This window comes from Babylonia areolata, chromosome 2 (genome assembly GCF_041734735.1).
Source record: "Babylonia areolata isolate BAREFJ2019XMU chromosome 2, ASM4173473v1, whole genome shotgun sequence".
NCBI lineage: Eukaryota > Metazoa > Mollusca > Gastropoda > Neogastropoda > Buccinidae > Babylonia > Babylonia areolata.
The window spans coordinates 8796754-8812482 of record NC_134877.1 but is presented as its reverse complement, the minus strand read 5'-3'; the positions used below and the strand labels follow the sequence as shown (position 1 = coordinate 8812482).

General features: G+C 40.6%; 1 protein-coding gene across 1 annotated transcript in view; it reads left to right on the top strand.

Annotated features, from left to right (window-relative positions):
* LOC143297281 (uncharacterized) overlaps positions 1–15729 on the top strand; it is a 63054-nt gene that overhangs the window by 32714 nt on the left and 14611 nt on the right. The window contains exons 7-9 of the mRNA XM_076609552.1: positions 11838–11993; positions 12474–12734; positions 14201–14431. Of these exons, the coding sequence (XP_076465667.1) occupies positions 11838–11993; positions 12474–12734; positions 14201–14431 (648 nt within the window). The remainder of the gene's footprint in view (positions 1–11837; positions 11994–12473; positions 12735–14200; positions 14432–15729) is intronic.

Sequence of the window (15729 nt, the reverse complement as noted above, 5' to 3'; positions counted from 1 at the left end):
TTTCTCCTCTCCTTCAGTCTCTCCACTGGTTGCCTGTTTCTGATCGAATAGACTATAAGCTATCCACTCTGACCTTTTCTGCAGTCAACGGATCTGGCCCCAAATATCTTTCTGAACTCATTCATATCTATACCCCTTCTCGCCAGCTCCGTTCTTCCTCTGATACTCGACTTCTCAGGATACCTCACGTCAGAAGTAAGACCTATGGACACAGATCGTTTTCTTTTCAATCGCCAAAGACGTGGAACAAGCTCCCTGATAACCTCCGTCATTCTGATTCCCTCGCATCTTTTAAATCTCGTCTCAAAACTCACCTTTTCCCTCAGCAATAAGTTCAATTGTGGCAGGTCCACAACTACATGCATGTATATGAATGTGTATTGTGTGTGCGTGTGTCTATGTAAGTTTGTGCCTGCCTATGTGTGCGTATGTGTTAGGGTAGCTGTTAGATACACATGTATGTTAAAATGTATGTATGCAGTGTGCGTGTGTGTGTGTGCGTGCGTGCGTGTGTGTGTGTGTGTGTGTGTGGTCACATTTTGGTGTGTGCATGTAACATAGATATAATGTTTTATGTTATCAAAAGCGTTTTTGTAAAGCACCTAGAGCAGATTTCTGGATAGTGTGCTATATAAGTATCCATTATTATTATTATTATTATTATTAAAGATAAACACATCTAGTAAAATGTTAAAGATGCTGAAAGCTACGGATTCAACAGTCAGAGCTTGCGTCAGGTGGGGTACTCAACTGTCAGAGTTTTTTCATTTGTATGCAGGGGGTTAAGCAAGGATGTTTGCTGAGTCTTATATATTTTTTCTTTATTTATAGCAGAAGTGGCAGGTTTTGTGCGAGAAAAAGGTAAGCATGGAATCCAGCTTCTTCCAGGTTTAGACAACTTTTTTTTGTCTTTTTTCTTTTTCTTTTTTTCTTTTTTCTTTTTTGCTCCTATTTGCAGAACACATAGTATTGATCTCATCTACATCATTTGGGCTTCAAAATCAAATCAATGGTATAGAAACAGCATCCACACGACTGGGCCTGACTGTAAATCAAGAAAGAACAAAGATTATGGTTTTCAGGAAAGGATGTCACCTAGCTTAGAGGGAATCATGGTCATACGGTGCTAACAAAATTGAAGTGGTAAACAGCTATAAATATTTGGGTTTTCTGCTAACAACGAAACTTTTTTTTAAAATCTGCATGCATTGAGATTGCAAGTAGAGCCAAAGGCAAGGTGCTTGAACTTATAAAAACCATGTGGTCTCTAGGGACTTTTGACTCATCCCTGTTCTTTCAGCTGTTTGATGCCCAGATCAAACCTGTGATGATGTATTCCTCTGAGATATGGGGAATGAATGAAATAGAAAATATAGAATCAGCCCACCCTTTTGCTTGTAAACGTTTACTGGGAGTGAGTGATAGAACCCCAAACCACATGATTTATGGTGATACAGGTCGCTGTCCACTGTATATTGACAGTACAATTTCAACTCTTAGGTGCTGGGTGAAATTCAGAAACTCCCTGATTATAAATTGCCCAAACAAGTATTAACTATGTTGTTAAACGATCTTCATACAAACAGACAAAACAAATCAAACTGGGTCAAGTCAGTCAGAGACTGTTTATTTTCTTTTCGTTTCCAGGACGCTTCGTCAGGTGAAATCACAAACGAAGCTTTTTTTTTTTTTTTTTTTTTTTACATAGTGTGAAACGAAAACTTATTGAACATTTTCGACAAGAACGGCTTTTGAAAGTGCAGACCAGCGAACGTTTCTCAACATCTCGATTTTTCAAAACTCTTCATCAGTCTGAGACAGACATAAACGGCATTACAAAAAAAAAAAAAAAAATAAAAAAAATAAAATAAAAAAATTATATATATATATATATATATATATATATATAAAGTTTGGAGACTGTTTGATTAGATTTCAGTTTGGAATAAATGAACTAGCAATAATTAAGCAATACCAGACCATCAGTCACGATTGCCCCTTTTGTCCAGGAATACAGGAGAACGAAAATCACTTTCTGTTTGCATGTCCGGTATATCAGAATGTAAGAGTAAAATATCTCGAAAAAACTGTTACACAATATAGCACAACCTGATGTTGGTGATATGTTATCAGTGGAAAACATCGAACAAAACAGAAAGCTGGCCATGGACATCTACTATACCATGAAACGCCGAGAAGAACTCGTAGAGACGTGTCTGCGAACACCTCTCTCTCTCTCTCTCTCTCTCTCTCTATGTATATATATATATATATATATTGTGTGTGTCTGTGTGTGTGTGTGAATTTGTGTATGGGTCGATGGCCTTCATAATTAAAATATTTGTCATTGTCAAGTCAACAAGCACACTCATGCACACACACACACACACACACACACACACACACACACACACACACACACACACGCGCGCGCGCACACGCACACGCACACACTTGCACACATGTACGCACATAGATAGGGTGTGATGACAGCGGATCAACGTTTCAACATCTGTCACTCTCGCCACATCAAAAACAGAGCTCTAATATGCAGATACTTTTGTCTCGGACGACCAATCTTCGCTCAGCTTTTAGCTCAATTGCATGTATGATCAGAAAATCGGGCAATGGTGTCGTTTCCCTGTGAATTGAGGCTACAGAGTAGGCCTACACTATGATCAGTCACAATGTTCAGATTGTAAACACAGTGAGACAATCCGGCGATGGCGCATGAAACTGCAAATTTTCAAAAGATCTAAACGACATTGGTTATCACGGCTGCTGCTTTAAAAAGAAAAAGGTTTCATTCTTTCTTTCGTTTCCCCCATCATTTTCCTTTGTGCCAAACATAAAAGCAACATCATGTCATCCGTAGGTTATGTACATTTTTTAATGTGATAATTTTACTTTCATTCGCTTGAAAGGTTACCATTATTTAGCTTCATCCTGTTCACACATTTATCTCCAAACTGTTAAGTGTGCAATAGCGTTCAAAATAATTTGTTCAAATGTATCATTTGCTGTTGTAAAGCTATCATTTTAAACGGTACCAGCACCAACGTCATCTATCTTTCTGTGAGCATTAAAAAAAATAAAACAAAATACCATCGTCATCATCATCATAATTATATTATCATTTTTCTAAAATCTGTGTATTTATCTTCTTAAACAAGAATAGGTCCACATGCTTCATTCTTCACACATGATATACTTTGTGCTGCTTGTGTGTGTGTGTGTGTGTGGGTGTGTGTGTGTGTGCGTGCGTGTGTGTGTGTGTGAGAGAGAGAGAGAGAGAGAGAGAGAGAGAGTGCATACACGCACACACATACGAACATCACACACCTGTAATGTTGATCCCACAGACTGACACATGCATACATTTGTGCGAGTCCACTCATACATAGCTCCCAGAATGCACGCGCTCACACACGTACACAATCCCACTCCCTACAACATGCACAAACACATACATACCTGAGCTCCCAGGATACATAGTCTCTCTCTCTCTCTCTCTCTCTCTCTCTCTCTCTCTCTCACGGACACACAGACTCGCACACACACACGCACCCCGCCTCAGCTCGCATTACACACACACGCACACACACACATACACACACACACACACACACACACACACCAGCTTCCATACATACACACACATAACGCACGCACACACATAAAATTATTGCCACAGGTTTGTCGCAAGATGGGTAGGAAAAGATCTCCAAGGCCATGGGCGTAGCGTCCAGCATGTCCTTCAGTCTGCTGTATTTCGGAAGGCCCATAGAATCTCAGTTCCATTCGTGTGCTGTTTGTTTGGAAAAGATGTCAATATTCATTTAATAAGAAATGGATCGTGCTCTGCCTTTCAGGTTCGTCCAAGGCCGTTCCCTCTCTCTATCATTCTTTCGATGGTGTGATGACCCTGCACGTGGGTTTTGAGGTGCTCTTACTTTTCTCAAGACTTAGAGTCAGATTTTCCCAGACGTAGACCGCTCAATGAAACTGATGTTGATATCGTGGATGATTTATGCCACCAACTTCTAATAAGAGAAAATGCTGGACACTGAAGTGAGTCAATCAGGCTGCATTTGACGACCACACTTCACTAAATTATATCTCAGATTGATGCTATAAATAACCAGGTATTTGAGGTAACGACTTCATGTATAATGATAATGCAAATCCTGTGGTTGATAAGGCCGAAACTCCCGGGAGATCCTCCAGATTGCATAAGCGAAAGAAAAATGTTGCCTGGTTCAGTGCCATTGTAGACGTAGGGGAGCAGTGTGTCCAAAGTTAATGCATAAGATGATAAAGAATGATACCACTAAAGCCAATAGAGCCATAGCTAGTTCCGACTATAAGAAGTATGTCAACAGAAGCAGAAAATTCGATCAATGAAATTGTCTGACCCTCGCGGCTTCTGTAAAATAAACGGTAAAAAACGTACTAAAGCTGGTAACCACGATATTCCACCTGAACAATTTTGTGATTATTTTGAGAAATAGCCCAGTGTTACAGAAAATGATGCTTTTAAGTATGAATACCAGACGGTCAGATTGTGAACGACTCACAGAACAGATAATCTACTGAAAGTATCAAGATGCATAAAACGTCTGAAAAAGAATAAATATTGTGGATACAACGGAATTTCAAATGAGTTTTTGAAAACTGGTAATTTTCTTGGTAAAGACCAAGCAGGTTTTCGAAGGCATCACTCAACCATTGATCACATATTTCCTTTCCACTGTTTTATTAGACTTTACTTACATAGAAAGAAGCGACTGTATTGTACATTCATTGACCATCAAAAGGCATTTGACACAGGCCAGAAAAGACTTCTTTGGGGAGGAACTCTTACGGTATGGTGTAAATGACAGTGTCTTGGATGTTATCAAAAGTATGTATGCTAATGCAGAGGCGTGAGCTCAAATAAGCCTTGGTCTGTCAAGCTTTTTTGTGTTTGGTTTGCGACAAAGGGAACACTGTTCACCAGTCTTATTTTCATTGTTTTTGAGTGATTTATAAAGTTTCTTGGCAACATGCACTAATGGTTAAACTCAGTCCTGTTATTTAGCAAGTGAATCCAATGTGTATGATATCGAAAAATATTTCGTGCATTTTTGTTACTTAATGCAGATGACAATGATCTTCCCATAATGACCTGAAGATATGCAGCGTTCCGTGACTGCTCTACAGTGTTACTGTGAACGTTGGGGATGGAAAGTAAATATTACTAAAGACTATGGTTATTATTTTCTCTCGTGGTAAACTTCGTACAGTCCCGAACGAAAATGATAAATTAGTTAACGCAGTCTGGAATTATTGATACTCGTGAATCCTTTTTAATTACAATGTTTCATTTAAGGAGGCAATAATGGAGCGTTGCAAGCCTTGCGAAAAGCTATATTTTCCTTCTTGATTAAATAAAAATCATAAAAAGATCATTGCCACTGGACATCCAGATTGATTTGTTTGAGCAATGTATCCAACCACTGCTGTTGTATGGATGGGAAGTTTGGGGATTCGAACAAATTTTGCCTTGTAACAGATTGCAGTTACGTTTCATAAAACTAATCCTCAGTGTGAAAATTTCAGCCCTGTCTTGCATGATGGTCCTTCGTGCATTTGACGATTTCCAATAGATACTGAAATAAAGGCTAGGACACTGTGATTTTGGTGTAATCCTTTCCTTGAATCGGTCCGTGGATCTGAGAAGATACGGGTTTTACTGTTTAAATTGTATAACTGGATGTTTGATTCTGGACAGTTCAGACTACTCTAGCTCCAGAATGTTCATTTACATTTAACGATCTTAGTATCTGTTTCGTTCAGAGAAACCCTGTGTATTCAATGAATTAAATCAAGATTATCATAAAATAATCTGGCTTCAGAATGTTCATTTACATTTAACGATCTTAGTATCTATTTCGTTTAGAGAAAACCTGTGTATTCAATGAATCAAATCAAGAGTATCATAAAATAAAGATTAAAAGATCGGCATGTACGGACATGGAGAAACTACTGTAGATGATACTGGTGTGTGGTACAACTATATTATTCTCTAGAAACATACTCATTAGTCTTACCATGTTCTATCCAACAACCCATGACTAAACTTAGACTTTCAAATCATAAACTCCATATTCAACAGGATAGACTGCTAGCAATACCTAGACAAGAAAGACGGTGTACACTTTGAATGAAATCGCCGTTGATTTTCTTAATGTATTCAATTGTTCGTTTCCAGACGTTAAAAACCACAGGTAGGTAACAATAAGCAAATACTTCCAACACCACCCAAAATGCTCTAAAAGCCTTATGAATACACTGCGTAAATCCAAACTTGTTCAACTTGCAGACGTTTCCGTGCCATATTGAATTTATATTCCAGACAAAAGGTATAAAACGGCTGCTTTTGACGACCACACTTCACTACAGTATATCTCAGCTCTCTTGTATATTTACTACATGCATGTTTGTTGTGTAGCTGGTTTGTTATATTTTCTGTGTTTGAAAGAATGGGACTGTAGCGCACTGATTTCTGACATGTTATTTGTATGTTTCGTCTTGGCTTACCACCATCCCCACCCCCTACCTCCAGGTCAAAGCTCGAATAAAAACTATTCAAACTAGTCAAAACTGTTCAAGCTGCCAGCAAGGCTCTTGGCTCGCTGATTTCCCGTAACCCATGCATGTCCAGGGAAGTAATATCATCTTCCTTGTTGTTTTCTTCTTTAATTCACCTCTGGATCGATTATGCCCTCTGGCCATTCCCGACAGTGCCTTCCCCGAGTGGCTGAAATGATTGTGTTGAAAAGTGTTCTGGGTGTTCTTCCCATTCTTTTGTTCCTTTCAGGTCTTGTAGTTGGCACACAAATCGAATAGTCTTCTGCTTGTCCCGACCATGATCTTCCGTGTACTAACGGTTGCCTTTTGGTTCCTTCACTGCATCATGCGGTGTGATTTGGGGAGGGGGTGGGGGAAGGGGGGTGAGGGTGGGGGTATGTGCTCTGAGATAAGCTGTAGTTCTTTGGTGTCCGGCGACAGATTTCCCATCTTGGCCTAACGCCCCAGATCGGATATAGACAAAGGGCTGTCTACTTTTCGAATCTGACTGGGGTGATCTGGCCCATTGGTCTTGAACCTCCATAGTTGCCATCTTGGCCTAAGGCCCCGGATCGGATATAGACGAAGGTCTGTCAAATTTTCGAATCTGACTGGTGTGATCTGGCCCATTGGTCTTGAACCTCAATAGTTGCCATCTTGGCCTAAGGCCCCAGATCGGATATAGACGAAGGTCTGTCAACTTTTCGAGTCTGACTGTGGTGATGTGGCCCATTGGTCTTGAACCTCAATAGTGCGAGTGTCTTATCAGTGATGAAGTGAAAAGAGGGAGGTCACCTACTTCAACACTGTAGCATGTGTGACTGGGTCGTAAGACGGATACAGCAAAATCGAGCGACGGCTGCCTGGGTGAAACATGATTGGATGGCTGGGTCATAAAATACGGAGCTTATGCTCGACAGAAGCTTAGTGAGGGTTGTGTGTTAATGTCTTGGTGTTTGTGTTAGTGCGTGCGCGTGTATGTGTGTGTGTGTGTGTGTGTGTGTGTGTGTGTGTGTGTGTGATTTAAACAAGTGGCAAAAAGGACATCACCCATCACACATACACACACTCAGTGACTCACTCGCTCATACAAACACACATGAAAATAAAACTTGACAATCTTTATTTTGAGGAAAATTACACACAGGCGTGCGCGTTCGTGATTCGAACCAGCGCGCTCAGATTCTCTCGCTTCCTAGGCGGACGCGTTACTTCTAGGCCATCACTCCACATTTGTTAGCACACGCGTGCTTACAGAGGGATGTATGATATCAAAACATACACACATGTCCGTCTTATCAGGCTCAATCTTATCTGTCGACTTAACTTCACGGCACACAAAGACGATTGAACGCATCGCATCTCAGCAAGATTGGGTGAGCGGGATGTGCAGATAGATCCTTGATCTTATCGGTCACGGCTTATCAGTGCCTTTGTGTTAGAGACCCTCCGTTGTGTATGACCCGCCGGATCGACTCAGAGATCTGTGACATCAATGGAGAATGGTCACTCACTAATCGCGGTTTAGTAAGGGCAGGAACGTGCACTGGCAGATAACCTGTGTTTTGCGATAAAAGCAACTTTAACATATTTTGTGTGTTTGTTCGTTCGTTCGTACGTATGATATTTATTTATTTATTTATCTGCTAATCATTTTGTCCAATCAATTCTTTAACACATTTAAAAACTTTTTTCTTCACCTCTTTACCTCTTCACCTCTTTACCTCATCTTCACCTCTTTACCTCTTCGCCGCTCACCTCTTGATCTCTTCACCTCTTTACCTCTTACTTTCAGTTACCAGCAGCAGCTTCATTATTTTTTCTCAGGCCTGCATATCAAATCAGCATTGATAATCATCATCTGTCCATATTCAATCATCATTTACGCAATGTGTGGGCAGTTATATGTGCATATGCGCGCATGCATATTAGCGTTCGTGTGTGCGTAAATGTTGTTTTGGTGTGTTTTTTTAGCGTGCACGCGCGCGCGCGCGCGTGCGTGAGAGAGAGAGAGAGAGAGAGAGAGAGAGAGAATTGTTACCCAACTGCTGATTTAACCCTCTGTCCTCATTCCATGATTCTCTTCCTAATAAAATATAACTGGACAGTCGTCACACATTTACCGTTTATTAGCAGCCGGTGTATGTGCGTAGCCTTGAAAATTGCATGTGCATAGGCATATACACTAAGTGTGCATCGATGCAGGAATGTACACACACACGTGTGGTTGCATGTTTACATCTATCTGCATTTTCTTATTTGGCTGTTTATCCAATTAGCTGTTGGTTTACTTGATCTTTATTTGGCTATTTATTTGTATTTCGTCTAGTCAGTTATATGTATTTTCGCCCAATCGTTCATTTAATTTATTATTTTTATTTTTATTTTTGTGTTTATGCGCATATGTCTGTGTGAGCGTGTATGAGTGAGTGAGCGAATGAGTGAGTGTGTGTGTGTGTGTGTGTGTGTGTGTGTGTGTGTGTGTGTGTGCGCGCGCGCGCGTGTGGCGTTGTTCACTGCCTTTGGTTGCCATTATCTTTAAGTTCCTTTTTGCATTTCAGTACAGTGCTTTCAAACTGCTGTCTGAACCCAGTCTCCAGTCGGACTGTATTCCTAAGTCCCGTAGACTATCAATTTTCTCGATCTGTTTCGCAAGGGAGAGCTGGTGATGACTTGCTCACAGTATGCTGGACTGATGGAAGATCCTGTGTCCTGACACCATTGGGCGACATTGTTCAGCTGTTTTAGAATAGTTGCAGTTCTTTCTAGATCCCATTTCGATGTTTTGAAGACTGTGCCGTCGCTGTTATGTGTTCCATTAGCTTTCCAGGAATATTTCGCAATTTTAGGATGCGGTATTTACCTGACGATCATCCTTCCCTGGTCTGTCTGGGGTTGTTATTGTGCTAGCTTTCCTTCCATGCGACGATGGACTTGCCAAAATTTTGTTAATGTAGTGTCATGATTGAGGGTATCGCAAAATTGTTTCCACTTACTGTCTTTTGGTTGTTGTGCGAAGACTTCTAAATACTTTGGTTTTTCTTTCATTTATGTCACAATTTCTTTGTCAGGCGAGTGTTTGTGGTATGGTAGAACTTGTAGTATGGTAGGTATGAATAAAACCGTTTAAGACATTCAATTTAGGATGAGAGATCACTGGTCAAGGAGATTATTTGGAAAAACAGAAAAGGCTTGATAGAGATTGTATCTCACATCTTTTCTTTTCTTTTTTTTTTCTCTTTTTTTCCCAAAAGAAATTCAAACTCAGGGTCAGTATCAAGGTAACAATGTGGAAAATAATATCGATTGGAAAAGTTTCTAGCTGCAAGTGAGAAGTCTTGTGTAAAATCTTCATTTAGTACAACAATTGGTCATGGCAAGAACAAAACCTGTATAAAGAGACAAAGTCAAAAGTCAAAGTTCAAAGTCACAGCATGGTGTTTTTCATAACATGGGGTTGTGAATTGTCTAGACCAGCAAATACCGGTAAATGCTTTGTAGATTTAGAGGTCATAGGTAAGGTCCCATCAGTGTGTGCGTCACTTGGCCGGAGAATCTGCTTTGAACATGAGGTGTCGTTTTGTTTTGTTCTTTGTTGTTGAAGTGGGTATCGCACGTGAATATTGAAGGCATTGTTTCCCTTGTTTAAGGTGTTGCAAAAGTAGCATTATTTTCGAGAACCTCCCTATCTCTGTCTGCCTGTCTCAGTCTCTGTTTCTGTCTGTCTCTCGCTGTCTGTGTGTCTCACCTCCCATGATGCTCTTGCCGGGAGTTCTTTCCCAACCTTCAGGAAATTCTGTGAAAAAACAACAACAAAAAACCCCTCTTTATTGTCGCTCTCTTTTTTTTGTATAATTTTTATTTCCTTCCCGTTGTCCTGCTATTTTTATTTTCTGCTCCATACGCCCATAGCTTTTCTACAGTTTATGCCTCTCTTCAGACTTGGTTATCCATAATGGGGCAAATTACATGACGATTTTTTGACTGCTCAGAAAAGTTGGACACTTCTTGATTTTTTTCGGGGGGTTGGGGGTCGGGAGAGGGTAGGGGGTACGGGGGTAGGGTAGCTGTCTGCACATTTGTATTTTTGCTGTATCTATTGTGTATAATTATATAATGCTTTTCAGATATGTGTGGTGCTTTGTCCTCTGGTGACACGTGTAGCGGATTTTGCCCAAGTGTATATTCTGCGTTCAGCTGGTTTCATGTGACTGTCCACCATTTTCTCCTCATAGTTCCTTTTGCTTTGTTGTATGGGATGTGGTTGTGTTTTGATGGTTTGTTTAGCGAAGCGTTGTCAGCCCCGGAAATTGCGGCTGTTAGCAGTCGGTTGGGCTGTGAGCTGAACTGAACAGAACTCAATCCTTTTCTCCTCTTCCCCTCTCTGATTTTCTTCTTTTCTTATCTTTCTGGTTTTTCTGTTACCATATACTTAAATTAAATATCTTATTTCATAGTCATTCCAACATATCTTTTCATAGTTCCTTTTGTAAAACTTTAAGTATGTAGTTATTGACCATATACATGAACAATAATCATGTACTTTTTAGTCCCAGGATACGTACGTACGTATGTGTGTGTTAGCAGTAGTCTTCAGTTTTACATCTTTCCAATCCAAACTGTCAACAATATTCGTTTGTTGTAATGAAAGTAAACGGATCTGGACTATTTTACGAAAACCAACAAAGAAAGACATCGACATTTTACCATGATTCAATCAAATCAATGACAGTTTCCTCTTCTGACCAAAGCTTCCGAAGGCCGCACCTCTCCAGGGCTATGAATTTCTTTTGGCTTCGAAATCTCCGTTGACAACAATTTCTGGAGGAAGTCCAAGACAGGCAGCTGTGGAGATCAGTGGAGGCGGCCATACGTGCCACAGCTCACGAAGAAGACTATGTTTATAAGTGTAAATTATATTAACTATTATTTTAATCAACGAATCACTCCGGAATTGCCTAAAAACTGACAAGATAAAGAAACCAATCTGTTTAGAGGTCTCCAGGAAACAGACAGGTCAGTACAGTAACCCACGCGCTCATACAGAGGAGATTTGTAACAATAGAGGTCTCCAGGAAACAAACAGGTCAATACTACCCACGCGCCCATACAGAGGTGATCAAGATAGGTTGGATGAAATCAACAGTGGAAGAACTACCGGCCGTGAAGTGAGGACAGGTTAGATCAACTCAAATTAACAACTCCTCTTGGTGTAACTGTGGCAGATTTCTGGATGATCAAAAGTGGTCAGAACGTGATCGGGTCCGTCATGTGCTGTCCTGGCTGCTTCAGTCTGTATCGGGCACGTGCTCTTCGCCAGGTGATGGACACATATGCCACGCCAACCACCTCCCCTTTCAGTGTCTACGTCAAAGACACAGGTTGGGGGTAACATCTTTAGCATTCTTATAATTATTATCTCTATCGCTTTGTTCTCTCCCCTCTCACTTCTCCGTTATAATATGTGAACATTTATGACATAAGTTATGACATAATTATTCGTTTCGTCTATAAAACTTTCTGATGTTGACCGTATCATGCAACTTGTTTAACAGTAGAGTGCTTTTGATATAAACAAGCGCATGATGGTTGGTAACTGCACAAATAGGTGTTGGTGAAGAGGAAACTTTTTGTGAGTTGTTAGTGTCATGTCAGGACAGGACTCAGTTCACTGATTGAAGTAGGAAGTAGACAGATCATTCTGGATGGGCAAACAGATTGATACATAGATAGAGAAACGGAAAGATAGATAGATAGTTAGAGGGTGAGATATAGCGGACAGATGGGTAGCTGACTGACTGATAACAAACTGACATCAAGGCGTGTACTGGATGTGTACGGGGAGGTTTTGGTCGAGACAGGCGAGGACCGCTGGATGGCCACCCTGATGATGATCAACGGCTGGCGTCTTCGTTACAACGCCTTTGCCGACAACACCACGTACTGCCCCGACACCTTTGAGGAGTTCTTCAAACAACGACGTCGCTGGATTCTGTCAGACATGGCTAACCTGATCCTTGTGGTGCAAAATATGCCACGGCTGCTGCGCAACAATGATTGCTTCACTCTGGTCTATGTCATCTACCTGTTCAACATGTTCATGAACAACGTCATCATTCCAGGTAGGCTTATTGAACGTCTGATACCTACTGATGGGTTTCAAGAAAATCGTTACCTTCAACGGGTTCTTCTTCTTTCCTGAATGCCAATCTTCAGTTGCTCTTGACATGTTTAAGGATTTTTTTTTTATCTTATTTTTCATTTGAAGTTAATAACAACACCAATAATAGTACTGAACTCTTATTCGGCGCTTTTTCTCAACTTGAGCTCAAAGCACTTTACATGCACAGAAAAAAAAGAACAAACTAATTTACTCTCTCTCTCTCTCCCCCCTCTCTCTCTCCCTCTCTCTCCTTCACACACACACACACACACACACACACACACACACACACACACACACACACACACGCATCTGTTAAACTGTTAAAGGGTCTGGATATTTACGTGTAACTGATATCATATGGCGTATAAATGATATATATACGTAGCAAAGAATGACTGAAAACGAATTCAAAATCTGTCAGTGGAACTGTCGTTCCATTATAACGGACTTTGACCACCAGAACCAACATCTGGCATTACACAGCTATCAAGTTATATCCTTTCAATCATTAAATGTAAGAATGGATAAACTACCGAAGATGGACTATTATTATCCCCTGATCCATCAAAAGGCAGATACCAATGAAAAAATCAATACAGCCATTTATGTACACAAAGGTGTGAAGTACACACCCTGTCCACCACATATAGGGTCTGGGCCTAAATTCGTGGGCAGTGACAGTCCAGTATAATTCCTCACTGCTAACTGCCCTCTTTGTTTACCTACCTCACGGACCAAATGATTTTAACACAGAATGGATTCACACATTATAGCAGACACGGATACAAAATTTCTTACAACGGGAGAATTCAATGCTCATTCACCGTTTTTGGAGAACGACTGTAAAACAGTAACAAGCATGTTTTGTCGAAAATCTTGTCGACTCGTCCTTATATCTCTTTAATAATGATAGGAGAATAACATGAATACCCGATAATCCCAATCATAGAGCAATCGCTATTGACCTAATGCTAGTGTCACCCGCCTGGGCACCAGTCTGTGAATCGAACACATTACACTTTAAACACTTGTTTGGAAGGCAAGAGGCCACAATCTGTGGGTCCCACGAAAGATAGAGTTAAAATATTGAATTACAAACTAGCTAACTGGACCGAATTCCCAAATTTACTGTCATCATTTAATGTCATCGACATGACAGCAAAACCATGGACCATTGCCTGCCTCAAATGAATCCATTCCAAAATGTAAACAAAATCAAAGAAGCACCTTGGTAATATTTGGTGGAAAATGCATGTGAAAAAGCAAAGAACGAAAAATTGTTGAAATTCAAAACAGACATTAAGGAAAACTATATCGGAAACCACACTGAAATGAAAAAAGCAAAACACAGATCTAGCAGTGTCAAGGAACAAGCTAAAGTGAATAAACCCTCTCTCTCTTCTTCTTCTTCTTCTTTTCCAGGCACTGCTATTGTGATGATAACTGCGGGCATGGAGCTGGTGTTCGGCATCCCCTATGTGTACACCACCCCTGCTCTAACCACAGTCGTCTATGCCTACGCCTTCCTGTGCACGCGTAGCAGCACGCACGTGCAGACCCTGGCCACCAGCCTGTTGACGCTGGTCTTGGGCACCGCCTTCACCTGTGTGGCTGTCTGGGGATCCTACCTCATTGTTGGCGGCATGGCTAGCGGTCAGTGCTCAGTCTGAACTGTCGACCGCTTCCCTCCCTCTCTCCTTCTCCTCCGCCCCCCACCTCACTCTCTCTCTCTCTCAGAAGAAGAAAACGAAAGATGTTGGCCATTATGTATAAGACAGTGGTGTGAGAGGGACTGAATCAAAAAAAAGCGTACTGTAGCGAGAGGGGAGCTATGAATGCCCCTGGTGTGATGGAACGGTGAAACATCTCACTTGGCCTGGGAGCCTCCTAACCCACCTCCGTCCCCGAAACTTTCAAAAATGTTTACAACCCCAATAACAGTGCATGAATCACCGTTGTTTCATTGATCTGCAGGGGTCAATATTAACTTTTTTAATGGCATATAAACACACAAAATAGAAAACAGTTTTTCTAAAGACTAAAATTTTGTACAAAACAAAACATATTTTCTGCTCCTAATCTGGATAAAACTTTGGAACTTCAGCTATAGATCCCAGATCTAAACAGCATATACAAACTGCAGCCACCATTGTATCACAGCATCATAGATTGTGTGTGTGTGTGTCCCCGGGCCATTAGAACATCGGCACGCTCCCGAGGACAAAAGTGAGTCATTTTTTGACTCACTTGTGCAAACAAAGTGAGTCTATGTTTTAACCCGGTGTTCGGTTGTGTGTGTGTCTGTGTGTGTGTGTGTCTGTGTGTCCGTGGTAAACGTTAACATTGACATTTTCTCTGCAAATAGTTTGTCAGTTCACTCCAAATTAGGCATAAAAATAGGAAAACTTCAGTTCTTTCCAGTCATCTTGTATTGCACCTCTGGGATGGGCACAAAAAATAAAAAAAAGAAGCCAAATTATATGCAAACTGCATTTACTGTTATATTTATATTTTTTGTATTCTCTAAACTTGGTACTTTGATCTGATATTCTGACACAACAACAAGAGCAGTCATTATTATCATTTTTTGTTCAAACAGGAACTTCTTTTGCTAAGCATGGAAGTTTTATTTATTTTGCAAACGTTTTGGTGCAGATAGTAAAAAAGGGAAATTACTCTGTAATTAATGCTAGGGGACTTAATTTGCTTTAAACTTATCTTTCTCATCTTAAACATTACATTTTGAAATTACACTCAATACATAAAAAGCTTGTGTGTTTTACTCTCAGTGTACAGGGCTTTCACTATGTTCATTCGCCCAAGTGGTCTTTTTCGGAAAATACTAAAATCAATAGGACGAGTGGACTTTACAGATCTACTGGCTAAGCCCTTAAGGTCATGGGCAAAAATCAATTGCTACACATATTTATACACATTCAAAGCGGGTGCTC